This window comes from Leopardus geoffroyi, chromosome B3, assembly GCF_018350155.1.
Source record: "Leopardus geoffroyi isolate Oge1 chromosome B3, O.geoffroyi_Oge1_pat1.0, whole genome shotgun sequence".
In the NCBI taxonomy this organism is placed as follows: Eukaryota; Metazoa; Chordata; class Mammalia; order Carnivora; family Felidae; genus Leopardus; species Leopardus geoffroyi.
The window spans coordinates 61160075-61187025 of record NC_059337.1 but is presented as its reverse complement, the minus strand read 5'-3'; the positions used below and the strand labels follow the sequence as shown (position 1 = coordinate 61187025).

Here is a 26951-nt window from a genome sequence, read left to right as displayed (position 1 = left end):
AACTCTGCACAAGCCCTGCACGTGCCTGCTTCCTTCATAAAACCTGCTGGCCTGGGACAGCCGACACCAGCCACCACAAGGTGACAAGGTGATCACACAGTGAAGCAGAGAACTTGTTGTGTACAGCTTTGCATATGTATGTTCGTTTTTCTTGGGAGACGGTCCATGGCTTCCATCAGTTTTCCAGAAAGGTCCAAATGGGTTAAGAACCACTAGAGTACAGTGTTGCACACCTTTTCACGGTTAGTAGGTAATGATCTGTCTCTTTAGAATGTAAGATCCCATTCACTTACTTGTCAAATACTTATTGTACATCTACTATCTGCCAGTCACTGGTTTAAACACCGGAGATAGAGCAGCAAACAAAACAGACAAAAATCTCTACCTTCCAAGGCCTTACTTTTTAGGAGCCAGAGACAGACCCTGGCTATATGAGGCATGAAAGACAGACTGAAGATTCTAAGTTTTGAGCTCCATGAAGATCGAAGAACTCAGAACTCTCTGAGTTTGAAGTTCTAAGAACTCTACAAAGTTCTAAGTTATGAACTCTGTGGAAGTCTTAATAAGTACTGATGATGCCAGCACAGGGGTGGTGATGACAGGTGGCCATAGTAGGAGCTCAGGGGCCAGCCTGGGGCTACGCCAAAGGAAACCTCTCATTGCTGAGCCCAGAGACAGTAGTGGTGGTCTATGACAGGAAGCAATGGTTGGGAAGTAGGGGAGAACCAAATTGCTCCCTACCCATGCCAGCCAAAACACTGGCCCTTCTGAGGTCCAGCTTCTTCAGCCCTCCCTGCTCATGTCCAGCTGGAGGCCTGGGGATCCCAGGCCAGGCCAGGCTGGGGGCACAGGCTGGGACAACTTTTCTCCCAGCTAGGAGCCAGAACGAGGGCTTTCTTCCCAGAGTCAGGATGGGTGAGCCTTCCTCACATAGGTGTCCCTGACCAAAAAAAGGAATTGTGACTTCGGTCCTGGAGAGGGTAGAGAGGGAAGGCTGCAGCCCAAGAAAGCACTCCTGGAGGAGAGGGTAGGAGGAGCAAGTGTCCAAGTGAGTATGGCATCAGGGCCACTGAAGGGCCCCAGGCAGCTCAGCACTGGGCAGGGAGGACATGGGGACAACAAGGCTGCAGAGGCCAACGGCCAGAGGGCCCCCACATCATGCCTAGTCAGGGTGGACCCCCTGTCTACAGACCTGAAATCTGCCCATGGTGAAGAGATTCCAGCTATCAGAAGGTCCCAGGTGGGTCAACAGAGATGAAAAACAGGGAGAGAGAGGGGCAGTTTGCCTAGATCATAGCACGTGTCTGTGAAAGAGGCAGGAATCCAGGCCTCCGAGTTCCCAGCCAGGCCCCTCTACCGTGCCCATCCCTGCCCCACAGACAGGTGCTCGCCAGCCCCACCCTCACTAGCAACACGCACACCCACGCAGCCACACACTCACTCTGCTCCCTGGTAAACAAATGCATGCTCTAGACATACCCATTGAGCTTCTGGGAATGGCGAGACTATTTGCAGGAGGGGGCAGCTGTACACCTGACAAGAGAGTGTGGTCCGAGTTTAAAGAGTAAAGCATCAGTAATTAGCAGGGAAACATGTGCATACCCACCAGCCAGGATGCCATCAGGAGGCTGAGCAGAGATGGGTGGTGAGCAGTGAGATGAGGGGGCAGGGGTAGCCAGAGGTGAAGGAGAGTCGGCAGGCAGGAGGGTGGAGTTAGTGATCCAGACTGGCAATCCATGAGGTCTCCCTTTATTCTTGATAGCACTGAGCACTGCATCCAGGAGCCCGGCCATTTGCAGGAAGTGTGGATTAGACGGAGGAGTCTCTGCTTTTGGTCTCAGCTTAACCTGCTTTCACAGCTTCCAGTCTTGGTGAGGGTCTGAAGACCTGGGCCCCCTAAGGTCCTTCTGGGTTTGGGCCATGCCCTGGGGCTAGATTGTGGCCTCATCCCTCTATACTCCAGTGTAAAATTAGCACTGCTCACTCGTGCCCTCCTCCTCCCCAAGGCCCCTGGGGGAGACATCCCCCCCCCTTTGTCTCCCAGAAACACATATGAGAAGGGTGCAGCCCCAAAGCCAAGCTGCCGTTCTGCAGGAGCTTTCTGAGGCCTGAAGGACCTAGAGCCAGTCCTGTAACCTGGTAAGAAGAAACCCCACAGAGTCTACCACTCCTCCCTGTACCAAGCCCCGGTCTGGGGCCCACAGTTGCTCCCCTCTCACAGCCCTCTGACTCCAGCCTGACTCAGCCTCCAGCCCTGCTCCCAGCCTGCCTTCGCTCCAGAGCCAGCCGGAGCGCATGCCGCAAAGTCTCCACATTGTTCAGAACATTGTATCGACTCAGAGCCACCAGCCGCTCAAACTCCTCAGGCTCATAGGTGAAGTTCATCATGCCATATGGAGTGTCTGCCCCATTGACCACAAAGTCCCCGTAGGCCTTCTCCTCGGCTGTTTGTCGCTCCACACCTACAGGTGGGAAGTGGCAAAGAGGCCAGGCTGGGGCACTCTGTGGCTAGGAGTGGCCAGCCCAGAAGCCCCCACCCCTTGCCCTAGGACATGTGGCGGGACCCACATTTCAGCTCTCTCTACCATCAGGAGGAACCGGGCCAGTGTGGATCCTGAGGCCTGGAAGGTGTGGAGCAGTGGCCAACCTGGGCCCTCCAAGAGGCATGGGGTCCAGGAAATCCACTGTCAGAACGGCACCCCACCACCACCCTGGGCTGTGTGAACCAGACCCCGGCCCAGGGCCTCCCCTCACCTGGGGCCAGGTGTGTGCAGAAGGTACGGTTGACGAGGGGAAAGTGCAGCACGATGGGAGAGCGGGGGTCCTTGGCCTTGGCGAACAGGTAGCACTCACGGGGTTCCTCCAAGTCCTCAGGGAGCACCTCGATACTTGGGAAGGGGATGCCTCGGTCCAGGCAGTACTTCTCTGTCATCTGTAAGACCTGGGCAGGCAGGCCAGCTTTGGACCCTGCCTCCGGCTGCCTGTACTCACATAGCCCGCCCACTAGCTGAGTGACTGCAGGTGGGCTACATCACCTTCCCCAGCCAATTTCTTTATTTACATAATAAAGAGAATAACTCTAGTGGGGGGTTGTGGAGATTAAGGACAATCATTAGTGTTCCCAGTGTCATTCCTCTCCTTCCCTTCTCTGGCTCCTCCCTGCTTCCTCTTAGGGGCTGATTTCAATGTCACCAGGTGGAAACTGAATGGTTACAGAAGGGCACGTGGGAAGAGGCTTTATTCATCATCTAATCCCAGGCTTTCCTTGGACCCAGGAGGATTAGGAGGAGGAAGCCAAAGATAGAAGGGCTGGCCCAGCAGCGGGACCAGAAAGCTCATCCAGATGATGGAACCCATCGGCTATCCCACAGGGTTTGAGGGAGCTGCCCCTAGAGACTCCCCGAGGGGACCTGATGGTAACTAACAGAGGGCAGACCCAGACGCCAGTCCAGATGGGAGCAAAGAATGCTATCAGGACAGGCAGGGGCCAGAACAGGAGCCTTCTCTTCACCAGTATGGGAGACTTCTGAGGACCTTCTTTGGCCTCTTCTCCCACCTCCCCCTCCATCTCATAGCCTCAGCAATCCCCCTCCTTCAGCTGGGGAGACCAGTGCCACTAAAAGTCTTCACAAGGTACCCGCCCTTGGATTAGAACCCAGGCCCTCCATGAAGGGCAATTCCCAAAGCCCAGCCAGGCCGCCCTGCAGAGAACCTCAGTTCCTCCCCACCACACACCTTACCTCGAAAGGGGCCTCCAGGGAGTAGTCAAAGGACAGAATGAGGTCCACCGCTCTCTGGGGCAGCAGGCTGAGTGGGAACGGAGAGTTGATGGCAAAGCCCCCATCCACCAGGCACAGGCAGTCCCGCATGGGAGTGAGCTGGTTGGGGAAGGCGTCAGGGTGCGTATCTGCAATAGAGACAAATGCTCACTCTTCTCTCTCTGTAGAGATCTCTCCTCCCCTTCTTCTGATGGCAACAGAGTCTCCCACCCCAGCCCCTGGCCCTGCCTCCTGGCAGACATCCCAGTCCTTCCCCATCAGCCCCTGGGCAGCAGGAGCCCATAGTCCAACCTCCGGGAACAAAGGCAGTGCTGGTCCAGGTGAGCCATGAGCTGGAGGCAAAGGCAGCGGGGGGACCCCCAGCCAGAGCAGCACCCACCTTTCCAGGCCATGAACTCCCGGCCAGCCACATAGTCTTTGTGCAGGCAGAGGCCCCTGGTGAAATTACAGTTCTCCGCGAAGGTAAAGCGGGAGGTAAAGATGTCCAGCACGGCCTGGGAGAAGGGCCCCTGGTGGGTGAAGAGCCTGGTCCTCAGACGTGTGGGATCGTGCAGCTGGAGCTTCTGGCAGTCATCTAGATGGGAGCGCGTGGGTGAAATACAGTCAGAAGGGTGCTGTCTGTTCTCCAGTGGCCCTTATGGCCCAGGGCACCCTTCCTATCTCCCCCCACATTCACCCCTCCTTCACCCCACCTCCCAAGCCTCAGACCACTGTTTCCCAGAACCTCTTTTAAATGACCTTTTCTTTCAGCGTCCCTATATTTGAAAGTTGCCTATGACAGTGTATTTATTAAGTGATAATTTATATGCCCTTTGAAAATAAAGTTGTGTATGGGGCACCTGGGTGGCTCAGTTGGTTAAGTGTCCGACACTTAATTTCAACGCAGGTCACAATCTTGTGGTTTTGTGGTCATGAGATCGAACCTGGCATTGGTCTCTGTACTGAGTGGAGCCTGCTTGGGATTTTCTCTCTCCCTGTCTGTGCCCCTCCCTCTCTCTCTGTCTCTCAAAATAAATAAATAAATAAATAAATAAATAAATAAATAAATAAATTTTTAAGAAGTTGCTACAATCTAAAACCTTTTTTTTAAAAAAAGAAAACAAAGTTTTATATACAACTTCCAATCACAATTTCATCCATTAAAACACCTACTGAGCAGTTACTGCGTGCTGGGCCCCTCCAGGGCTTATAGCCTACTTAGGGGGAGAGTCACATAAAGAGATCATAAATCATACCAATGCCCCAAGGTAAGGACAATGGTGGGGTGTGCACATAGTCCTATGAAACTTGGGTGCTGGGGGCGTGCAGTAGAACAGAGAAGCCCCCTGACAAAATGATGTCAGAGCTGAATCTTAAGGGATGAGCAGAGGTTATCCAGGGAAGAAAGGTAGAAAATGTTCTGTGCAGCAGGGAGCAGCCCAAACAGGAGCCCTGAGGTGTGTGGACAGATATCCACCAGATGCCCAGTGGTCCTGGTCTGCATTGACATAACTGGAACCCAAGCAGAGAATTCAAAGGTGCAGTCTTACTATAGAGCACTCACAGCTCCCACTGGCTTTTCTGAGGTGGGCCTTCCCCTCCTTCCCCTGGTCCCCCTGCCACGCTGCCTCAGCAAATCTCTGGGCATCCACAGACCCTAAGCTACAAGTCACTTCCTCAGGACTTCTCTGAGTGCAGTGGGACAGCTGAGTCCTGCACCATCCCCTCCCTCATCCTTTGTGCCTCCACCAGGGCCCCGACGCTGGAAAGAGCAGTAGGGGGAGGTCAGGGTGTCTACCCGCACCTGTGATGTTTACACTCCCTCTGTGGCAGTCTAGGAAGCTGAGGCCCGAGCCGGCAGTCTTCAGGAAGATCTCATCCAGGCTGGCTGCAAAGGCGCTGCCCCACACACCTAAGCAGAAAGGCAAGGCCCTGGGCCCTCACATCTCCTCCAGCCCACCTCAGGGCCTGGCCCAGCCCCTGCCCTGGCCCCAGCCCTCCAGCCCAGACTCACCCTGCAGGTAGCAGATCCGGGGCTCGGGCTGGGGCTGCAGCAGATGCCCCATGAAGAACTCAGAGCCAAAGAGCTCAGTGGGAACATAAGCCCCGTACTTGGGGAAGCCGACCTCATAGGGTGTGAACTCGCACCATTCTGGGGATCCAGAGTGAAGGGAATGTCACCAGGGGCCTTCCACCAGGACCCCAAGGTTTCCCCTCACACCTGAGCACAGGAGCAGGAATCTCACTTGCCAAGAGCAGGAGGCAGCAAGCCCGCTGTGCTCCAAGGCTCCCATCTATACACTGATAGCTCTGGCCTCTCCCACCTTCCTACCACCCATCGCCTCCACCTGCTTCCCAGGTCCCTGCACCCAGGCACCTGCGAAGTCTTCCCCGCTGATGTTGGTGTGGACATTGATGCTGGCGTAGATAGGATAAGGGTTCTGGCCCTGGTTGACGGCCTCCTGCTGGTCAGACAGCTTGGCAGGGTTTTTCTGGTAGGAAGGAAAGGAGGCACTTGACTTTTGGGGGTCCCCTTCCTCCCACCCTCATGGCTTGAGGCCTGATACCCTGAAGGGGATGCCATGGCCCACAAGGGACTGTGGCTGCCAAGGCCAATGCTCTAGAGACAGCTCTCTAAGGACGAGGCTTTAGGCTGCAGCAAAGGTAAGGCCCCTGTGGGTTTTGTGCAATTCCAGGGGCACTGGGAACACTCCCCACTTGTTTCCCATTCAAGAAAGCATATTGGAACCCAAGGGAGTCAGTGACATTTGTTTTTTTGAGTCAGTGACATTTTTAAAGGAAAAATTGAAAACCAGTTTACTTTCTTTAAAAAGTAAATCGTTTGATGGGGCGCCTGGGTGGCGCAGTCGGTTAAGCGTCCGACTTCAGCCAGGTCACGATCTTGCGGTCCGTGAGTTCGAGCCCCGCGTCAGGCTCTGGGCTGATGGCTCAGAGCCTGGAGCCTGTTTCCGATTCTGTGTTTCCCTCTCTCTCTGCCCCTCCCCCGTTCATGCTCTGTCTCTCTCTGTCCCAAAAATAAAATAAACGTTGAAAAAAATTAAAAAAAAAAAAAAAAAAAAAGTAAATCGTTTGAAAATATGGATTCTTTCCTCAGACACGAGAAACCACTTGTGATAGACGTCCACAACGGAGAGCCACACAGTGGGCCAGACTCCGAGGGCTGAGAACCCTGCTGGGCTCTGAATACTCTCACCTCCCAGCTCATACCCAGCCTGCAGTTCTAGGAGCAGCATGGCAGCTGGAACGCTCTCAAAACACACTGTGCTAGGGCTTCACCCCAGACCAGCCCAAATCAGTATCTCTGGAAGTAGGGCCCAGGCAAGGGTGTTTTTGAAAAGCTGTGCAGATGGGGGGCATCTGGGTGGCTCAATCGGTTGAGCAACCGACTTCTGCTCAGGTCATGATTTCGTGGTTCATGGGTTCGAGCCTGGCATGGGACTCTGTGCTGACAGCTCAGAGCCTGGAGCCTACTTTGGATTCTGTGTCTCCCTCTCTCTCTCTTGCCCCTCCCTTCCTCCCTCCCTCTCTCTCTCTCAAAAATAAAGAAACATTTAAGACATTTTTAAAAAGAAAAGAAACGCTGTGCAGGTGATTCTAATATGCAGACGGACTTGAGACCTGCAGACCAGCTTCTCCCCTCCCAGGGGTGAGGAGCCAGGAAAGACAAAGTGGTGTCAGCCCACTCAGGGATCCACCTCTTGTCCTCAGAGAGCTCAGACCTAAGGGACCTCTTTGCAAATCTTAGATCCTACCTCAGCACCTAAGGCAGAAGTAAGTGTTGGTGGGGCAGGGGTGGAAAGGAGCTGTGTTTATTTATTATCTGCTCTTCTCTTACCTCCTGGTAGAGGAAATATTCAATGAGGAGACCCCAGATGTCGATGAGGGAAACTCTGTGGCCAGTGCTTTCCAGGCTCCCCAGTTCCTGGGCATAGTATTGTAGGCGCTCCGTGGACATCGCCCCCATCTTACTGCTGCAGACCCGAGCCTGGGCATGCTCAATGGGGCCCTGCAAGGCCACCTGGGACCAGGCTGGGTCCTTGTAGAGTGTGGAGATGCACCTGGGCATAGAGGGAATTAGGGGCAGTGGGGCAGCAAGCACGGCAAGGGGAGAGAGGGAATGCAACTGTTGGTGAGTGACCCTGCCTCTCCATCCCTTGAACCTACTGCCCTGCCCTGCCCCACCCACTCAAGGAGGCCTGGGCACTCAGTGCCCCTCCTAACCCCCTTGGAGGCAGGATCCCAGCACGCCCTCAGGGACTCCACCTATATCACCAGCCACATTCCTTCCCCTTCAGGGCTCTCCTTTACTCTGCATCCTACCCCACCTCACTTACCAGGTAGACCCAGAGACCCCACTCAGGTAGGTCACAGTGTCCAGGAGGCCAAGTTCCTGCAGCCCTGCCAGGCTGCCGTACAGGGAAGACATGGCTCGGGTTCCACCTCCCGAACCTAGCACAGCCACCACAGGCACCTGGGCACAAAAATAATCATAACATTTACCACCACTGTCGCTTATGAATTATTGCTTATAATGTCAGACATTTGTCTACGAGCCTTATCTGTATTATCTCATTGAATCCTCACAAGCAACCCAATGGGATCCCCATTTTGCAGATTAGGAAACGGAGGCACAGGAAGGTTGGACAATGTGCCCACAATTGTACAGGTAGTAAGTGATGGGCCATCAGACTGAAGCAGTATGACTCTAGAGATGGCTCTTGACAATTGTCTCGGGATTATATGTAACTGGAAGGTATCCTGGATTTCACCCAAAACTGTTGGAGCAGGGTTTCTCAGTCTTGACACTATTGATGATTTTGGACTGGGTAACTCTTTGTTGTGAGGAGCTGTCCTGTATGTTGGAGGATGCTTAGCAGCATTCTGGGCCTTTACCCAGTAGATGCCAATAGCATCCTCTCCCCGGCCCTGCTGGTAACAATAAAGCATGTCTCTAGACATAGACAAATGTCCTCTGGGTGGGGGGTGGAGGGATGAAATGATCCCCAGTTGAGAACCATTGGGCTAAAGCGATGAAGACCACCAAAGAGGCTGGACTTGCCCCAGACGTAAGTGGTGCCCAGATGTCTCTTTGGGATCAGAGGTGCCTGGTGGGGTCAGACTAGAAGCTTTCTGGCTGCTCAGCTTTTCCATGAAGCTTTAGCTCATTCTGCCCCCAGACTTTTGGTTCCTTTCCCTGGCCTCCTTTCTTCTATCTTGAAAGAAATGCTCCCTGGCCAGTGCCCACAAGGACACTCTCCCTTCAGAGCGCTGGAGGACACAGAGCTCCCTGAGAACAAGATCTGTGCCCTCTTTACCCTCTACCTCCAGAGAGGACATCTGGCACAGAACAGTCATTATCAAATGAACAGTCCGGTCTTGCTCACCTTGTCAGGACTCAGAAGAGGCTCTGACTCCTGAGTACACTTGTAGCAGAAGAAAGCCACCAACTTGTTCCCAATTTACCATAGCTCTCTGCCTTGGTGTGGCCTTGCCTCCTGCTTCCCAGCCACGGCTCCCGTGGACCCTCCACTTCCAAATCCCTTTGTCTACTGTTATGGTCTGAATTGTGCCCCTGCCCCTCCAAGTCCTTATGTCGAAGCTCCAGTATGACTATATTTGTAGAAAGGGCCTATAAGGTGGTTATATAGGTTATGTAAGGTCATAACAGTGGGGCCTTTATCTAATAGTATCGGTGTCCTTGCAAGAAGGGGAAGAGAGAGAATCCCCCCTTATCCCCTGTACATGTCCAGTGGAAAGGCCGTGTGAGGACACAGCAAGAACATAGTTGTCTACAAGTCAGTAAGAGAAGCCTCACCAGAAACCAGCCCTGATGGCACCTTAATCTTGAACTTCCAGCCTCCAGGTGAGAAAATAACTGTTTGTTGTTTAAGCCACCTTGTCTGTGGTGTTCTGTTGTGGCAGCCCAAGGAGACTCATATACCTCCCTTGGCCAGGGCTGTTCATCCCTCATTACATACAGGGTCCTGACTCTCCTGATTTTGCCTATCAGCTCTGGCAAGCAGGACTGCCCCTTCCTCCTCTGTTTCCCACCCTTTCTCAAGGCTTCCTGTAACCACTTGGCCACACAGTACTCTCAAGGGAAGAGGCTGGATTTGGTCTTGGTGACCCTGGGGTCCAGCTCCTCCATTTCATACCTGGCCACTGTCAGGCGCCTGGCTCAAACCCAGAACCTGCTGCAGGGCCTTGGACACGATCTGCTTCCTCTTGTCCAGAAACTCCCGTTCCCCATCACACAGGCCAAAACCAAGACGCAGGTCAAGGTCTCCAGAGCTGCCAGAGATGGAGTGGGGGGAGGAGGGGGCGGGTACTAGGTGACTGTTCATTGGAGGAAAGCCTTGGGCCCAGCCCATTTTTCACAGGAGCAGACCCATATTCCATCGAACCCCTTAGAAAGACCTCAGCAGAACCAGAGATGCCTTCCACCACCGGGCTGAGCTGAGTGGGCAAAGAGCCCCTACATATTCAGCCTAGCATAAGAGGCTTCCTCCTGAAGTCAGCCTTCCTCACCTCATTTCTGCCTTCATACTCAGAACCACCTCCTGGCCCTGAAAGAGACAACAGCCCCATCCCTGAGTGCCCTGAGTGGATTCTCCCACCCACAGCTCCTGTTGCTCTGGTAGCTCTGGCCCATATGTGAACATCGTGGCTGAGCTCCAGGCCGGCCTGAACTTGACCCCCTCTGAGGCCCCTCCCCCCAGCCTTCTTTTGGTGGTCACAGAGCAAGCAGGGGTCCCTCAGGCACCCAGACAGAGCCTTACCTCCCCTAGGGCCACAAAGCGCTGTTCCTCTTGGCCTAGGGCCAGAGAGGAGAGCAGGATACCCCCCTCACCCAGCTTGTTGGTGTGGGCCTCCAGCTCAGCACTTGGACCACTCTGTGGAGAAGAAAACACCCAAGGAACCCACCATGGTGAAGGAAAACATGCCTCCGTGGTGGCCCCAGGACGCCCCTCTAGGATAGACTGATTCTATCATCCATCCCTTCCCAGACTATGGGCTCACTCACTTGTAGGACTGTGAGCCTCTCCCCCAGCTCCACATCCAGCCTGGAGCTGATCACGGGGTTCACGTGAAAGGTGAAGGTAGCTGGGAGGTCTCCCTCCATGGGAGGTTGCAGGGGCAAGAACTGTGGCTTCTCGTAGGCCCCGGGCACTGTCAGCTGAATCTGCCTAGAACCTGGGAGCAGAGGGCCCAGGTAAGGGGGGTGAGAGTGCGGGGGTGTGTGTGGCTCATGATGGCAGCGACCTGGATGGCAACTCCCCTTTGTTTCCTCTTTGGAGATGCCAACTCATCACCCTGCTCACCCTGTTGTTCTGTGGCCCACAGCAAAGGCATCATGAAGGACACTCAGGGTCCTACAACATGCCCTGGTCAGAACTGGGAACCTGGGGAGGGTAGGAAACACACAATGCCTAGGGAAGGGGGAAGGGCAGGGAGGGAGAGGACTCTTTGCCCAGAGTTTATGAGGCTGATGATTTTGAGACCATGATATTAATTATATAAAATATAATTCTATAATAATTATAATGTTATAATTATCATACGTTATTACATTAATTACCAATCTTCAACTGGTAGTTTCCCCATCTTTTGCCTCCATTCAAGCTCTGTGCTCATCACCTTGGGGAAGGTTTGTGGCCAGGGAAAAAAACAGATAGGCAATAAGTTGTTCTGCCCTTTGTTTCCAAAGCGTAAGACCTTGCGAGCACACAGAGGGTGTGCAGCGGAGGTGAGAGGAAGGAGTGTGTTCCTGGGTAGAGGCTCAAAGGAGCAGAGCAGAGCCAGCCCAGGCCAGAAGGAGGCAAAGAGGGAGGCCTGTGGGCTCACCCTGTTCCTAGCAGCATTCTCGGGAGGAGGAAAAACCCCAGAGAGAAATGTCCATGACATTCAGACAGGGGGGACCCCAAGCAGCCTCACAAAGGAGCCCCAGACCCTAAACATGACTTGGGAGAAACAGACACCCAGAAAGCCCAGAATGGCAGATGCCTCAGGAACAGAGGTCCACATGAAACCCTTCTCCCAACATACCCTCCTTGGCACTAAAATGAGACCTGGAGACATGACATGACCCTGGGTGGGAGGGAATTAGAGAAAATAAGGAAACTGATACTTCTTTCACACCATGGTTTATGGATGGAGATTGATATGTGTTGTTCAGAGTCAGAAACAATAGACCCCGGAGTGTCACAGACCTGGGTTTGGTTCCTGGCCTTATCACTCTCAGAGTTTGGTCACTGTGTGACCTTAAGTAAGTTTCTTGTTTGAGCTGGAGCTTCATAAATCAAGAGGATATAGTTGTATTTTCCAGGGTTGTTATGAGGATTAAAAGATAAAAGACATGTGAAATGCTGAGCACAGTGCCTGACTCAGAGTAAGTGCTGGACATTTTCTGGACAGGACTCATCCCATGGGCTCAGACCCTCAGTGTCAGAGGAGACCTTAGCTGTCACACAGCCTCTGCTGCACTTCTGCTTCTGCGTCTGAGTGGCTACCCTCTGTGGCACACTATACCGGTGGCCTCAGTTCTTCACTTCTGGAATGCCCATGCTTTGTCATGTGACTTCACTTCCTCCCACTGAGAGGCCAAAATGTTAGTTACTGACTATGATGTGACCAAAGGCTTGAAAACCACCTGCTCATCTGGGCTTGCTCTCATACCTCTGCTGATGCCTTAAGAACACAACCAGTCCAGGGCTCCTGGGTGGCTCAGTCGGTTGTGTCCGACTTTAGCTCAAGTCATGATCTCATGGTTTGTGAGTTTGAGCCTCACATTGGGCTCTGTGCTGACAGCTCAGAGCCTGGAGCCTGCTTCAGATTCTGTGTCTCCCTCTCTCTCTGCCCCTCCCTTACTCACTCTCTTTCTCTCAAAAATAAATAAACATTAAAAAAATTAACAACAGCAAAAACAGAACATGACAAGTCTGCTAGTCACAGAAGGTTGTTGAGGGACATATGGCACAAAGCCAGGTCCCTCCTGCCAAGCCCAGCCTAGATCATGATGCATGAGCTCAATAAATGCTTCCTGTTGTCTGCCATTGAGATTTAGGGTTGCTTTTTGCAGAGCAATAGTTGGACTGATACAGCCTCTATGCTTGAACACTTCCAAGGAGAGGAAATTCACTACTTCCAGAGGTGAATTCGTCCCATCCTTGGTCAGTTTTGAGTGGTAAAACATTAAGACCTTTCCGCCTCACACCCACCTTCTTGAAATCAGCAGCCCAACCCCTAGGAGAGAAGGCAAGACCCAAGGTCATGGACCAGACTCACCATACTCTCGATGTGGGGCTGTCCCGTCTTCCCTGAGGGTCCCCTGGATTCTCAGACAGGGCTGAGCCTGAGGAAGACAGAGGCCTGTGGGAGCTACCCATTCACAGGGCCCCACACAGGGCCCAGACCAGGGTGGAAGGAGGGGTCTCTGGGGCAGGGCCCAGTTAACAACCTTCCCAGGGCCCGTGCCTTGTGGGTAGGAGTCTTCTGTAGCAGCCTCCTTCCCAGGATTCAGAGGAAGTGGCCCTGGTGGGAAAGGGGAAGGAGGAGAGGGGCTCTGATAGTAATGCCTTTGGCAATCCCAGCAGCCAGGGGCCCAAGTAGGTGATGTGCTGTGCACAAGGTAGGATGGTGGGCTTCTGAGCTGTCCGCTCAGATGTGAGATAGCTTCTTGCCCCTGGTCCCTGGAGATGCCTCCCTAGCACATTTCCCCTCTCAGGAGTGCTTGAGTGTCCTTCACAGGCAAGTGGGCATGATAGGCTCAATTGTGGAGTCTGCAATGCCCCCCAGCCCTGGGCAGCCCCAAGCTCGCCTTCCCTACTCACCACCAGGACTCCATTGGTGATGACTTCAGACGCAGGCACCTGGCTGCAAAGGATGAGGGGCTCATGGGACATCTGGCTCCCCTTGAGATGGCTGTTACTATAATATGTGACTGAAGCAGCTGATAGAGCCTGGGGATCATGGCCAGGTTTGGGGGTGAGAGTGGGCTTGTCACCAACACTCAAATGGGTGACTAGACTAGGACATTCCCCCACAGGCAGGCCAGCGTAGGTCCTGGTGATTGACAGCTGGAGCTGTCCTGGAGTCTTGGTGTAAATGGAAGGTATAGGCACCACCTGGACTCACCTGTTCTCCAGAACAAATTCCACCTGCAGCTCCTGTGAATCCTACATGGATGAAGCAAGGAAGCATCCATTTGCAAAGAGCTCTGAAAGCATCAGAGACTGTCCCTGCCCCCTACCCTGCTCAGCTCCAGGGTCTAGAAGAGGTGACCGTTGTTGTGGCTTCTCATGGGCACAGGACAAGTAGTAGCATCTTCATGAGAAGCTTCATGCCTTCAAAACTGTGTTCCAGGCCCTGTTCTAGACACTGAGGGTTCAGCAGTGACTAAGACAGACAAAGTGCTCTGCCCTCAAGGAGCTCACATGTTGGCTCCACTCAGGGAAGAAGTATTTGAGGGGAACCTTTGTAGGGTTTGTAGGGTTAGTGGTGTAGGATAGAGAGGGGCCTGTCTTGGAGGCCTGGCCTGTGCTGACCAGGAGCCCTCACCTCGGTGTCCTGTGCCCAACTTCCTCTCCTTGAGTTCAATTCATTGCTGGCACAGGTGTGGTGGCTCACCTGGTGGTTGAGTGGGAAGATGTGTCTGTAGGGTTGGCCAGGCTTGAGGCTCCTCAGATCAAAGAGTAGCAGGGAGAGCTGGTCACTGCCCAGGATGTCCTTATCACAGAGGGTGAGCTCCAGGACATTCTGGAAACAGGGCAGGCAAGAGGTGGGAGCCTGACACAGGGCAGGAACATAGGCAGCCCTCTCCCTCTGCTGGCCCTCACCTTCACAGCACCATGGATCTGGTAGTGGAAGGTCTCGTTCCACTCAGGGTCACTGCAGTTAGCCACCATCCTTGTCTGGGCAGGGCTAGGGGACGCAGTGGGCAGGCGCAGTTCCACGTAGCAGTCAGCTTTGGACACTGCAGGTGGGGTGAGGGAGGGGTCCTCACTCTCTAGCTCTTGTTGCTGAAAAGGTTGCCTGGGGAAGGCTGGGGCAGAGGGGAAGGAGCCGAGGAGAATAGAAGCTGCCTGTTTGGGACAGGACGACGTGGGGAGAGCCGGTGTCCCTAATTCCATCTGGACCAGTTACACCACCCATTCAACTGAATCCTGTAGTGGCCAGTTGAAAAGACCACGTGGCAGCACAGATAGTTGAGTAATTCCCTAAAAGAGCCTGATTCAGACAAAGAACTCCCCTTCCATTGTGAGCACTGGTGTGGAAAGCTGCTGGAGAGCAGATGATTTCTGGCAACAGTGGGTCTCACATGCTCACTCAGGCTGGCACTGCTCCACTTGCTAGTGTCAGAGAGGAGTCCATGGTCCGCACAAGTCTCCCCTCCAGCCCCTCCTGCCTGCCCCGGGGCTCCCTCACCAGGATGGATTCCCTCCACAGTCACCACGAGCCCCTCTGCCCCCCTCCAGATACACACACACTTCAGGCCAGCCCCTGCTGAGCTCTGGGGAGGCCCTAGGGAAAGGAAGAGAAGAAAGGGTGGAATTGGGGGTCACTCACAGAGATCTGTGCCCTGGATATTTCTGGCCCTCAGCACCTTCACCTGGAGGTCATAGTAGGGGTGGGTTTCCCGCTGAAACAACAGAACTCAGGAACTCAGTTCCAGGAAGCTGGGTAGGGGGCCTGATCTCCTCCCTGCGGTAATGCCCAGCTTAGTCTTCCCCCTTCCAGTCACAGAGCAGGAGCCTGGCCCAAGGTCACTGATGTCGCTGTGCCTGGGAGCTGAGAGGTCTTGGCAGGGTTCTGCCAAGGACCCAAGGTCCCAACATGGGAGTTCAGCATGTTGGTGATGAGTTCAGGCTGGGTTCAAAGCTAAGTTCCACTAGGGACTAGCTGAATGGACTTGGGCAAATTACTGGATTTCCCCATGCTTCATTTTCCCCATCAATAAATGGGGGGTTACAACCTCACAGGGTTGTGGGGAATTTTAAATGAGACGTTGTATAAAGTGCCTGGTATAAGTGCTTCATACATGTGGCCATTGTTACTAATTATGGTTATGAGGTACCACAAACTGGCAGCTTCCCTGTCATGCTGCTGCTATAGCTTGGGAACCTAAGGGAGAGCTGGAGTGATGTACTTAGATTAAATATTAGACAGGAAAGCTGTAGTCCATCCCACCCACTAGCTCACTGACAAAGGCCACACCTCCTAGGAGGCGGCAGGTGAAGGGAAACCAGGTGTCATCCAGCTTGGACTGGTCCGACTAGTCGCTAAGGAGACAATAGCTTGGGCCAAAGAGAGATAACAGCAGGCTGCAGCCTCCTGGGAGTGAGGCTAGCCCCTCAAAATCCCAGCAAACACCTTCCTCCTTTCCCCTGAGGGGCTCTACATCCAGGCTAGGGCATTCTGGGCAAAGCCAACAGCTGTACATATCACATGACCTCACTCTCCATTCCTAATTGGGGAGGGTGGGGGGTGGAATTATTTCCAAAAGCCAAGGTCTTGGCCAATCACTTTAAGCTCCACCAGGTTGGCTAGAGCAAATTGGTCCTAGCCCGGATCAAAACCCAACCCTGGGCTAGCCTGTCTTCAGAAGGGACTGAGCTCCCAGGACTCCTGCAGTCCACACGCCCCGGGGAAGATCAAGTACTTTACCCTCCATTGCCTCCACTGAGGTCCCCTCTTGTCTCTCTTCCGCAGCAGCACTGCCCCCAGGAGGGGCAGCCCCTTGCCTGCCAGCCACCTTGGCCAGAGCGCCCAGAGCATGGCCAGCCAGCCCAGTTCTCAGCAGGAAGCCCTGCCTGCTTTCCAGAGCCACTCTGTTCTCCTCTGGCTCCACTCACTGCTAGCTCAGGTCTGACGGTAACACCAAGGTGGGGAGGGTGGAGCTGGCTGCTCACAGGACTCTAGGACTCGGAGTTGGGTGGCCTGCTGGGGCTGGAGGTGGAGTTTGATATGCTCCAGGAAGTGGCTGGGGCCCAATTCCCTCAGGCAGGAGGCACTTCAGTCCCTCTCCAAGAGGATGAGGAACTGGTACTCTGGCTCCCAAACCCAGCCTCTGGTTATTATTGAGCTGCTCATGGAAAATAGATACCTGAGTCTCACCCCCTAGATGATTTGATTTAGTGGGTGTGGGTCAAACCCAAGTGTTCATATTTCCAACAAGCCTTCTAGACAATGCTGATGCAGCAAGCCCAGGGAGTGGAAGCCAGTAAGTTCTGCCTTGGGGCCTCTGCTCCTCCAGGTAGAAAGAAGTCCTAAAACCATCTGCCTTCCAAGTCCCACCTTCCCCATGGTTCTTAAGCAGGAACATGGAAATCTCCGGTTCAGTTTTATCTGGACTCAAAGGTGTTTCTAATCTCTTGTGGCATCCCTCATTTATTCTCCAAACACAGACAGTCTGCTGTGAACCAAACCTGCACTAGGCCCTGGAACCAAAGGTGAGGAGGACCCATCCATATCCTGAGGAAATTCACAGCGGCTTTTGGCCAGGGCCCTCTTCCTGAATGGGTAGATATACCTGGATGGTCCGGGTATGCAAATGGGGATACAGTCAGGTGGTATCAATAGCGACAGCTAAAAAGCATGTCTGCCTATCCTTAAGCTACTAGAAATAAGGCTTTAGTTTAGAGGGTCCTCTTTTGACCACCATAAGCCTTAGGCTACAGATGGTACGTGATGTCCCCTTTTCTGTGGACCACGACACTCTAGGTGGTGTTTTTCCATCCAGGCAGCTTCCAGAAGAAAAGATTTCTGGGGCAGTGAGCTGATGGGAGATAATTTCTATTCTTCAACCAAGACTTAGTCATCTCCACTCTCCTCCCCAAGGCATGAGGTGGAGACTGAAAAAACAACATCCAAAAAAGAGGTGATTCAATTCCAAAATGAACACTGTAGGCAAGTTGAGACCAGAAACTCCCAGAAAAAAAGGGGATGACTGCCACTGGCCAGGCTCCAACAGGAGGGACTATTTCTGCTTAATTTGAGCCATGAAGCCAAGACCTGTGCTGAGGTCTCAGAAATGCCTTAGTGCCGCCCCGTTGGTGGTATCCATGCACAGCATGCAGGGGACCCGTGGATCCACACCAGAGGGGCATGAGGAAGGGCGCGGAGCTGGCTGGGGCGGACACGGCAGTCTGGCGTCCCATCTCCTGACTGATGTATTTTCTGGGCTGTACAACACTCTCTCCTGGGAGTCACAGGTCCTGTGCCTCAATAAAGCCATGCTTCTTAGTTCCAGATGCTTTTCATTCTCAAAGAACACTCAGGATGACCGGAGATGGCTAAAGAGGGGGGCAGAGAAAGACCAAACTGCCTTTTTGGAGCTGGCCAAAATGGACCAACCCTTCTCCACTTCTCAAACATCCTTGGGTGTATGTTTCGTGATTCTCCTGGTCAGCAGGAGCTGCAGGAAGAGGCCATGAGGCCCTAATATGTGAAGCGCCCGGGGAGACAGCTGGGATTAGCTAGAGTTCCTGTGTGTCCAACACAACTTGGTGATGTCAGAAATGTTCTATACCTGTGCTGTCACACCATCAGCCACCACAGCCACACTAGCTGTGCTGGACGGCAGAGATCGAGACACACAGGTGCCACAGGTGTTCTACTGTCTTTTCTCTCTTTGTCACAAATTGGCTTATTCTTCTCAATTCTTACCTAAATCAGTATCTTCTCATTGTTATCTCCATCATAGGACGCGTGGAAAAGAGACCCAAACAGGTTGGTTTCTTACTTTATGATGTTTATTATGAGATCCTCAAGAGTCATTACAGAGTTTCATGTCTAGCCTTCTCCACATCTCCATAGAGGGCAAAGAGGGTCCAGGAAAGGAAAAATGGAGTTTGGGAAAGCTGGATCGTTTATATATTCCAAAGGAAGAAAACACGCATTCTTTATTCTATTGCTTCAAACACATGTGCCACACAGGTCGTGGGAATGGAAGATACAAACAGAGCAAGCCAGGAAGACTGGGTCTGCATGGCGGGGAGAGCTTCTGCTGCACAGAGGAGGGCCGGCCTCATGACTTCACTGCTGCTTCCAGGGGAAGCTCCTCCGAACTGGTGCAAACAGGTCCAAGGGCAGCACTGCTTCTCATGGGCTGGCACGGCCAGCTGGGCCTGGCTCTCCTGAAGCGTTGCTCTGTCTCCCAAACCTGAGCAGTCCCCATCTGCGTGCACGATGCCGAGGGCACGCACTCTGTCCCTGCGGACCCTCCATGGACAGTGTGCCCGGGAGGAGCCTAGTCTACTACACCAGTATGTCAGCCTACAACAAAGGCCCAAAATGGCACGGTGCTGCGGGTTAAAAAGAACCGTGGCATGTCAAGGACAGGCTACTAAAACACTGTCGGGGCTGGGCACCATCACCCACCCTCATCACCATTAAAAACACAGCAGCAACAAGACTGTGCGTTTTAAACCCCACGGAGGACAGGACACAGGGCTGCTCTCCCCGTGTGTCTGCCTGCAATGCTAGACACTCCTCCCGTCTGTCTCGGATACCCGCGGGGGTGGGGAGTCTCCCTGTCCCCTCCATGGATGTGGTAGGGAGTGACTTCACAAACCCATGTGCTGCTGCCACCTCCTGCAGCGCTCTTGGCGGTCCCCGGGCACCTCGCAAGCGTGCCTGACACCACATCCCTGTCAGTTCCCGACGTGAGCAGTCCTGTGTGTGGCAGAGACCCACCCACCCGCAACAAGCCAGCTGGAGAGAACAACGGCCAGGCCAAGCTGTGAGAGGTAAGCGGGACGCACTGGCTGCAAAGGGAAAGGTGCCCAAGGCACAAAGCTCTCAGCCCACAGACTAAGCCAACCTGCCCTGGGTGGCTGGTGGGTGAACCAGGAGCAGGAGGCCCCTCAGATGTCTAAGAGATACGACAGGCCATCCTTAGGGCCACCGTCGCACCTGGCCCTGATGGACGGAGGATGACCCTCTCCTAAGCCTCTAAGCATAGAGCTCTCAGTCCAAGGAGGATCTATTTACAATATACCTGACAATCAATTATCGGTGTATCCTGGAAACTGAGACCTCCTCTTGCTTCTCATTTTACCTTGTTTAAAATATTAGTTATTCCCGGTGTCGGGAAAATGGGAGACAAAGCTGGGGTAGAGCAGTGAAGGGAGATAAAGGAAGAAAATAAATAGCGAGAAAGAAACGGAGACTAAAAACATAAAGGGATGAGTGGGGAGCCTCCCAGGGAGACAGAGGGAGTGGTGACTATGGAGAAATGACTGTCATCACCTAGAGAGCCAGTGTCCGGCCTGCGCAGTAAGAAGAAACCTAGGACTGCTCTCCTTCCAGACCCCAGGCCAACTGCGCAGGGGGCTCCATGCAAAGTCCTGCATGTGCCTTCACAGAAAACTCTGAATAAACAATCTCAGGGTTATGGACTCTTGAGACACTTTCCTTGATCAGGTGATTGGTGTACAAAGGCAGGACACTGCCCTTCATCACCTCCTCCCATCCAAGCAGGTAGTAAATTCTCTGCAACTGCCTGCAACATAATGGTATATAAGGTATAGCTAATCTCTTTTTTCTATCAAAAAGCTGGTAACACCAGACCACAAGTCTGATAAATTCAGAGATGTGCCAGGGCTCAAGGTAGCCAGTAGTGTCCAAATGGGGAGACACCTGGTGGTGGAAGCAGCCCCTCATTTCTAAGGCCAGTGCTCCTTCCCCTCTCTGGGATAGCTGAACTGTCCATCTGAAGAATTCCTGGCATGCTGGGCTCAGGTGTCAGCTGGGTTTACCTCTTTGGAACAGAAGTAGTGCACGACCACGCCATTGGGGTATCTCGCAAATGCACTGTAGGGAGGGAAAGCCACTCAGGAGTGAGGACCACCTCTAAGAGAAAGCACCTTACCCATATGCGACCCCAGAAGCGGCCCACCCTAACCATGAGGAATGGCCCACCCTGAGGGTCTTCTGGATTTACATAGCCACCATCTCTGTCACATAACCAAACAGAGGATGAGCTCCATGCAGTTTGAAGGCATGGGAATATTTCTTATTAAGTCATCAATGTGCAAAATGGGGCAGATGGAGCAGGACACCGGCCTGAGTCAGCACCAGCTCATGCAGATGTGACAATGCTCATTAGAACAAGTTTCAGGCCAATTCTAACAAAAGACAGAAGTAAGGTCTTTTTGGATTCTTCCACATAAGAAAAAGGACAAAACACCATGCTTTGCAGGAAAGGGGATGGATTAGAATACATGCTTTGAAACACAACGTTGCTGGCTCAGGATTTTACTCAAGTCTTTTTCTTCCTGCAGAGGCACATCCTTAAAAGATAAGAACTTTCTGCCCACATACAACTCACACACACCCACTGGCTACATCACAACGCATAGTTGCCAGAAGGGAAGGGCTTTATAGGCAGAAAATCAAGAGCCCCATGCCATTTCAAGTCTTTAAATCCTCAAGCCCACCCGCAAAACACAACATGGACTGCTCTCTGGAGCCTCTAGAACTAACCATGGCCAAGAGTCAGCAGCCATGCTTTCCCCCTCAGTTAAAGGGCAGAAATGCGTCCCGAGCCTGACCACTATCAAGGCTGAAACTGCATAGCTGTGAAGAAGGCTCACCTGTTCCCGATCTTCTTCTTACACACCATGCACACCTTCTCCTCGGTGATGATGCACTTCACCTGCTGGTGTAAAATCCTCTCTTCCTGGACCTGGGAGAGCAGAGCGACTGGGAGAGAAGCCCCACCTTCCAGCACACAGAACACCAAGCAGAGGCTGGCTGGGTCTCACCTCCCAGCTCCCACAGAGGCCTCTAACTACAACACTTGCAACTAAATGTCAAGTCGGTTATTGTATCGGTTTGAGCTACAGTGTTAAAGCAACACAAAGCTCTGCTTTTGTCTACAGGGCTATGTGGTAACTATCTCTCATACTAAAAAGTATAGCTGCACCTTAGAGTTGGGAAAATTCATACCCTCAGAAATTCCGCATGGAGAAGGTTCTTGAGCACTTGATTGAACCGTTTCTTTTGTGCATTTTCTTCCAAGACCTTTTCCAGAAAGATGCGTATATCATTAATCTGAGTGTTTGCTGGGAGAAGGTTGATGGCCTAGGGACAGGAACAGAGATGGGAACACGGTGAAACAGAACAGGAGTAAGCCTGAGGAAATGTCTGAAGCCACAGAGCTCTCGAATCCCAGTCCACTTCTCTGTCCTCTCCTCTCATTCAATGCTCCCCCAAGTGCCCTCCATCTTCCCGAGAAGAACTCCTGACCTTAGTGGTGTCCAGCTTGCTGTGGTGCAGCTCGAGGACCTGCAGGGCAGCCTGGAGGTTGGCTTGTGGCTCCAGCAGTTCCAGCTTGATTGGTCCCAGGCAGTGAACACTGGGGGGTGACAGGTACATCCGGAGCAGGGACAGATACACCTGTGTCTCAGACAAGTACAAACCACATACGTCAGGCTGGCAGAAAGCCTCCCAGAACCCCCCCCAGCATGACCACATGTAAAAGTAAGAGGGGTTAGTCTGTGGTAATAGCTGACAGGGGGCACTTAAAACTCATCATTTTTCATATTTTAAAAAGATTTTGGTAAAGTCAGTCAATTGCAGATGTTAAAAATTAAGGGCTATTTTTCCTGAGAGACAAAACTCAAATGCCTTACATTTGTTAAGCATTACACTACTGACAAAATGCCAACACTGCAAAATGACTCAAAAAAGATCCCTCCAAGAATTCTGGCTTTGAGGCTGAGGCCCTATCACATTTTGGCAGAGAAGATGAATCCGAGATGAGATGTCATTATTTCCTACTGGTACCAGTAATGCAGGATTTCTCAACCTTAGCACTCAAGATTTGCAGCCGCATAATTCTTTGTTGAATTTTAGCACCCTGTTTAGCAGCAACTCTGGCCTCTACCGCCTAGATTCCAGTTACCCCCATATCCCTAGGCAGGACGATCAAAAGTGTTTCCAGACACTGACAAATCCAAGTGCATTCTAGACGGTGCACGTAAGTGCCCCTTATCACAACCATTAGATGTTCCTTCTCGACAGGCTGATGACATAATTTACCATACAAGCTAGGACTCTTTTGAAAGTAAAGGGGCAGGGACGCTACTTATAATCACGTGGATGACAAGAAGCCAGAAAATATCCCAAGCAAACCAGGGTGTACGGTCACCCTGCCTCTTCCTCAATAAACACATGCAAAACCAATCAGTGATCTTAGCAATTCACACCAGTGTCACCTATGGCCAAACGAGAGAGGGTGAGGTGTACTCTGAGGGACAGTGAAAAGCACACATGCTCCCTGGGGCCAGGGTCACTACTTACATCTTTGTTGCCATCTTTATTTTGGTCATAATGCTTGTGGCAGTACCTGCAAGGAAGAAAGTGGTGAGACAAGGCCGGAGCAGCCATGTCTAGACAGAGGTCATCAATGCTGCCTCCTGAGCAGCCTCCTGATGGCGCCACAATCGGGGGCCAGTACGGGAGGCGGGGGTGAGGGGGGGTGGAGGGGGGTGGCCTTCTTAACTTCTCCCGCCTCTCCTCTCTCTGTGGGGCCAGCTGTTAGACTCCTTGGGTGGTACGTGGCAAGGTCAACGTACTCCTCAGCCATCTTTGTGTCCTTCAGGATGTGGACGTAGATGAAGAGGGCTTGCTCATGCTTCCCCATGCGCCCCAGCAGCAGTGCGCGCTCTTCTAAGAGGCCTGGGAGGAAGAAGCAGCGTTAAGTAGCCATCGCCACACCATGTAAGCACAGGCCAGGGGCTAAGCTGTTAGACAAATGGGTGACAACATTTTTATTACTTGGGATTTTGTCAAGGAGAACAGCTAAAATTTAAAAAAGGGTGGAGGTAGATATTTTAAGAGGTACTTTACCCCATCTGTTTTGTGATCACTTTTAAAATGGGTTAAGAACCCTCACCGGAAGAGACCAAGTGCATGATAAGTAAGCACCGACAATGTGCCAAGCACTCCAGCTAAAGAAAGTTAACACTTGGTCTCTGCTCTTCCGGAGCTTATACATCAGACAAACATGTCTTTTTCAGACAAATTATGCCAGATCACAAACATTGCTAAATAATGATCTTGACCAAGAACATGTACTGATGCAATAAACAGGTTTCAACCTGGCCATCAATTACCAAGTGGTTCACACCCAGAAGAGACTCCTCTCAGTCATGGTACAAAAGTGAGTCTTCAGATGGGACAGAACAGCAGCACTGGCCTGAAACACGTGGTTTTTTCCAGGCCCAAATTTTGGGAAGACTAGGGCACTGGGGAAAAAGGGAAGAGGAGTTTTTGCATTGCCTTCTGCTGAATGGCTTCTGGCCATAAGGCAGACACTCACCATCAAAAGGGAAGTCACAGATGAGCCGGCCTGGATCATAGTAGCCAGAAATTTCCAAGAATATAAGGAGCTTCCGTCGGTATTCTCCCAGCTCACCTTCTTCCTCTCCAGCAGGAACTGGAGTTTTGCCTTTAAAGAAAACCAAACTCAATATGAAAGGATGCTATGGGGCAGCAATGTAGGGTCATCAAGAAAAATGAATGATATCACCACAATAATCAGAAAGGGCCTCTGCAGTGGGTTCCAGTTGGACTTTTCTCAGTTTATGGTCTCTATGTGACCCCAAAACATCAGCTTGAGGTACAAAGAAAAACAAGCTGCACAAACACCCTTGTAGGCAAACCTGTTTCTTATCGGCACAGCTGTCATCTTGCAGACAAACCTGTTCCTTCCCCCACCCACAAGGGTGATGCTCAGAGATGCCCAGATCCAGACAAGGGCCTGAGTCTCCCCTGCTGGATCACTTAGCTTCCCTGGATCCTGAGGAACTTCCCACCATCTGGGCCTGCAGGGAAGAGTGGGGTCTGCTTCCCTATGCCACATGTCACCCTTGGGTCCCCAGGTCACTTCTAAAGCACAGGACCAACTGGCTGCCTATGAGAACTGGTACCTGCAGGGAAGGACAGGAGATACTCCTTCATCAGACCTTGCACCTTCTCACAGTACAGCTGAATTAGGCAGTTGTGGAACTGAGAGCCTGTCTCCTCCCAAACGTGGATGACATGTTCCTGAGGCAAAACACAGGTCAATCTGGTACCCTCTGCACTGTGACCCAGTTCCGTCACCCAGTCTCCCTCACATTTGTAAGGCCCAACAGGTCCCATCCAGATTGATCCCTAATTAAGCAATAGCTCTTTTAAAACCACCAGGAAGTTTTAGAATACAATCTACAAACATCAGAGATTATTTTCTTGATTTGCAATCTAAGCTCCTTTATTAATTTTGTCCCATGATCCTCTAAACTCTCACATCAGCCCACGGAGTTAAGGTTAAACAGCTGCATTCTAGTACTTAAAACCAATGTGGTTGTCCTGTGGTCACTGCTGAGTGGCTGTACAAACGTGGCTTAGAGAAGTTTTTCTTGAGCGTCATTCTTTTATTCCTCTGTACTTTACCTAGATTTAGAAGGAACTCATCAAAAAATTACATTTCCAGCTTCATCTACCAAGATCTCTTTCTTCAGAGGATGCTGCAATCATCTTCCTTACATTCTTACCAATCCCAAGTGACACAAGCCCCAATCCAAATTGCCCAAGAACTAACCCATGTGGTCCTGGATCCCATGTTTAAAGGTTTTTAGTTCAGCCCAAAAAAGATCTTACCAGATAAGGAATAGCCAGACTCTTAAAATTCTCCACCAAGAAGCCAAGCACTCGGTCTCGTGGCAGGGACTCAACCTCTGGGAGATCTTCGGTAAATATCTGTGGGAACAAACCTGAGTTCCAGTGGTGGAACGATCTGTCTGCATTGCCACCAAACACACACACACACACACACACACAGGTGGAGGGGTCAAGTGGACTTCTGAAGGCGGAAGGGTGTGCAAGATGGCACCTGTAGCCAGTGCGACAGCCTAGATGGCAGGTCCCCCAGTGTCTGTGCAAGGCTCTCTGTGCTACATTACACTGCTGTCTCGTATTTCCCAGTCTACTCCTCTGAACACCAGAGAAATTGCATGAATCCTCCCTCCCCCTTCATCTGCCACTGCCCTAACTAGAATCAGGACCAAGCATGGTACTAGATAAACCCAAGACACCCCCGTGACCTACCTTCAGGCCATCCTCTGGGAAGTCTCGCAGCACCCACACTGAGTAGGAAAAAATCAAATGCAGGTTTTCTGTGCCTGGAGGGGAAAGTCAGCAGGTGAAGCCCACCTGCCCATAGGACCGGGAAGGCAGGTGCACAGGTTGCCCCAGAATTTACTTTCCAGGGATAGTTCTGTCCAAGCACCAGTCACCTAGGGCTGCTTGGCCCTACTGGGCTGTCACAGTTCCACCACAGGAGGGCTTTTACCCCAAAGTAAAAACAAAGCTGGGCGAACACAAGAGAGAGAGGGCACTGACCAGCCAGAATCAGAAATGGAGGGAGACTGGGTCCATTGGAACACAATCCTTTCCCACTTCCCTTTGAAAGCTGGACTTACCCAAATGTTGCAGATACTGCACGGTCCTCTCATGGCCTTTCAGAGGGGAGTTTGCTTTCTTGGACTGGTCCACCAGCACCTGCAGAGCTGGCCATGAAGCCCAAAAACAAGGTCATAAGCCTCTTCCAGAAGGTGCGTCCCCATGGGAGAGTTATCACACATCAGTAGGCTTCCCCGATCTACATGTAAGAGACCCTCCCAGATGAGAGGAACCCTCGTCCAGCCACCTTTCTCGTGGAGCCCCTTCTTCTCATACAGGATTATCAGTTCGCTGTACTTGTGCGCCTTCTTCAGCACATGCTCGCTCTCTTCGATGTGGCAGTGATTGTTCTCCAGGCGCAGCAGAGGGGCCACCAGGGCCACGTTCGTCTGCAGATGAAGCAGGACTTCAGCAGAAAGTCCTGCTTCATGGAGGAGCCCCCGCCCCACCTAGCCCAGGCCTGCCTCAGGCTGAAAGGCCAGGGTGTTAACACAAGCAAGAGAAGGCAAACCACCCTTTTTCAGGACTACAGGTAGTGGCTTTTACGGCACCATGCTCGTTCACACAACAGATGTTAATATTCTGGAGGGGAGTGGGGGAAAGAAGGTGATGCATTCAGGAAACACTGCCCCCATCCACCCTGTAGCACTAACCCCAATCTTACCAGAGACCAGCCCAATGCAAATTCCGGGGCAATATCTTGCCTTATCCTCTAAATTCCAA

At 52.2% G+C, this 26951-nt stretch overlaps 2 protein-coding genes across 4 annotated transcripts in view; both read right to left on the bottom strand.

The window, feature by feature from the left end:
- Nucleotides 1-1733: 1733 nt before the first annotated feature.
- PLA2G4F (phospholipase A2 group IVF) lies at nt 1734-17025 on the bottom strand. 3 transcript variants are annotated; one of them, XM_045448072.1, is made up of 20 exons: nt 16443-17022; nt 15345-15417; nt 14615-14751; nt 14406-14534; nt 13914-13954; nt 13610-13652; nt 13065-13131; nt 10804-10973; nt 10559-10672; nt 10308-10345; nt 9935-10070; nt 8114-8250; nt 7615-7837; nt 6136-6250; nt 5773-5910; nt 5563-5670; nt 4159-4353; nt 3741-3907; nt 2755-2941; nt 1734-2462 (listed from the first exon to the last, which is right to left on the bottom strand). In XM_045448072.1, the coding sequence occupies exons 1-20, from the start codon at nt 16551-16553 to the stop codon at nt 2242-2244; spliced, it is 2550 nt and encodes an 849-aa protein (XP_045304028.1). In that variant the 5' UTR covers nt 16554-17022; the 3' UTR covers nt 1734-2241. The 3 variants fall into 3 exon arrangements, with proteins under 3 accessions (XP_045304028.1, XP_045304029.1, XP_045304030.1); XM_045448073.1 differs by lacking the exons at nt 14615-14751; nt 15345-15417 and having other exon boundaries at nt 16443-17025; XM_045448074.1 differs by lacking the exons at nt 14615-14751; nt 15345-15417; nt 16443-17022 and having other exon boundaries at nt 13610-13738; nt 14406-14463.
- A 1482-nt stretch (nt 17026-18507) lies between these two features.
- VPS39 (VPS39 subunit of HOPS complex) overlaps nt 18508-26951 on the bottom strand; it is a 42582-nt gene continuing 34138 nt past the window's right edge. The window contains exons 14-25 of the mRNA XM_045448069.1: nt 26476-26617; nt 26249-26335; nt 25875-25948; nt 25428-25526; nt 24716-24833; nt 24106-24234; nt 23360-23462; nt 23085-23130; nt 22029-22178; nt 21729-21863; nt 21374-21465; nt 18508-20591 (exon numbers count right to left, since the gene is read on the bottom strand). Coding sequence (XP_045304025.1) covers nt 20516-20591; nt 21374-21465; nt 21729-21863; nt 22029-22178; nt 23085-23130; nt 23360-23462; nt 24106-24234; nt 24716-24833; nt 25428-25526; nt 25875-25948; nt 26249-26335; nt 26476-26617 — 1251 coding nt within the window. The 3' untranslated portion in view covers nt 18508-20515. The remainder of the gene's footprint in view (nt 20592-21373; nt 21466-21728; nt 21864-22028; nt 22179-23084; nt 23131-23359; nt 23463-24105; nt 24235-24715; nt 24834-25427; nt 25527-25874; nt 25949-26248; nt 26336-26475; nt 26618-26951) is intronic.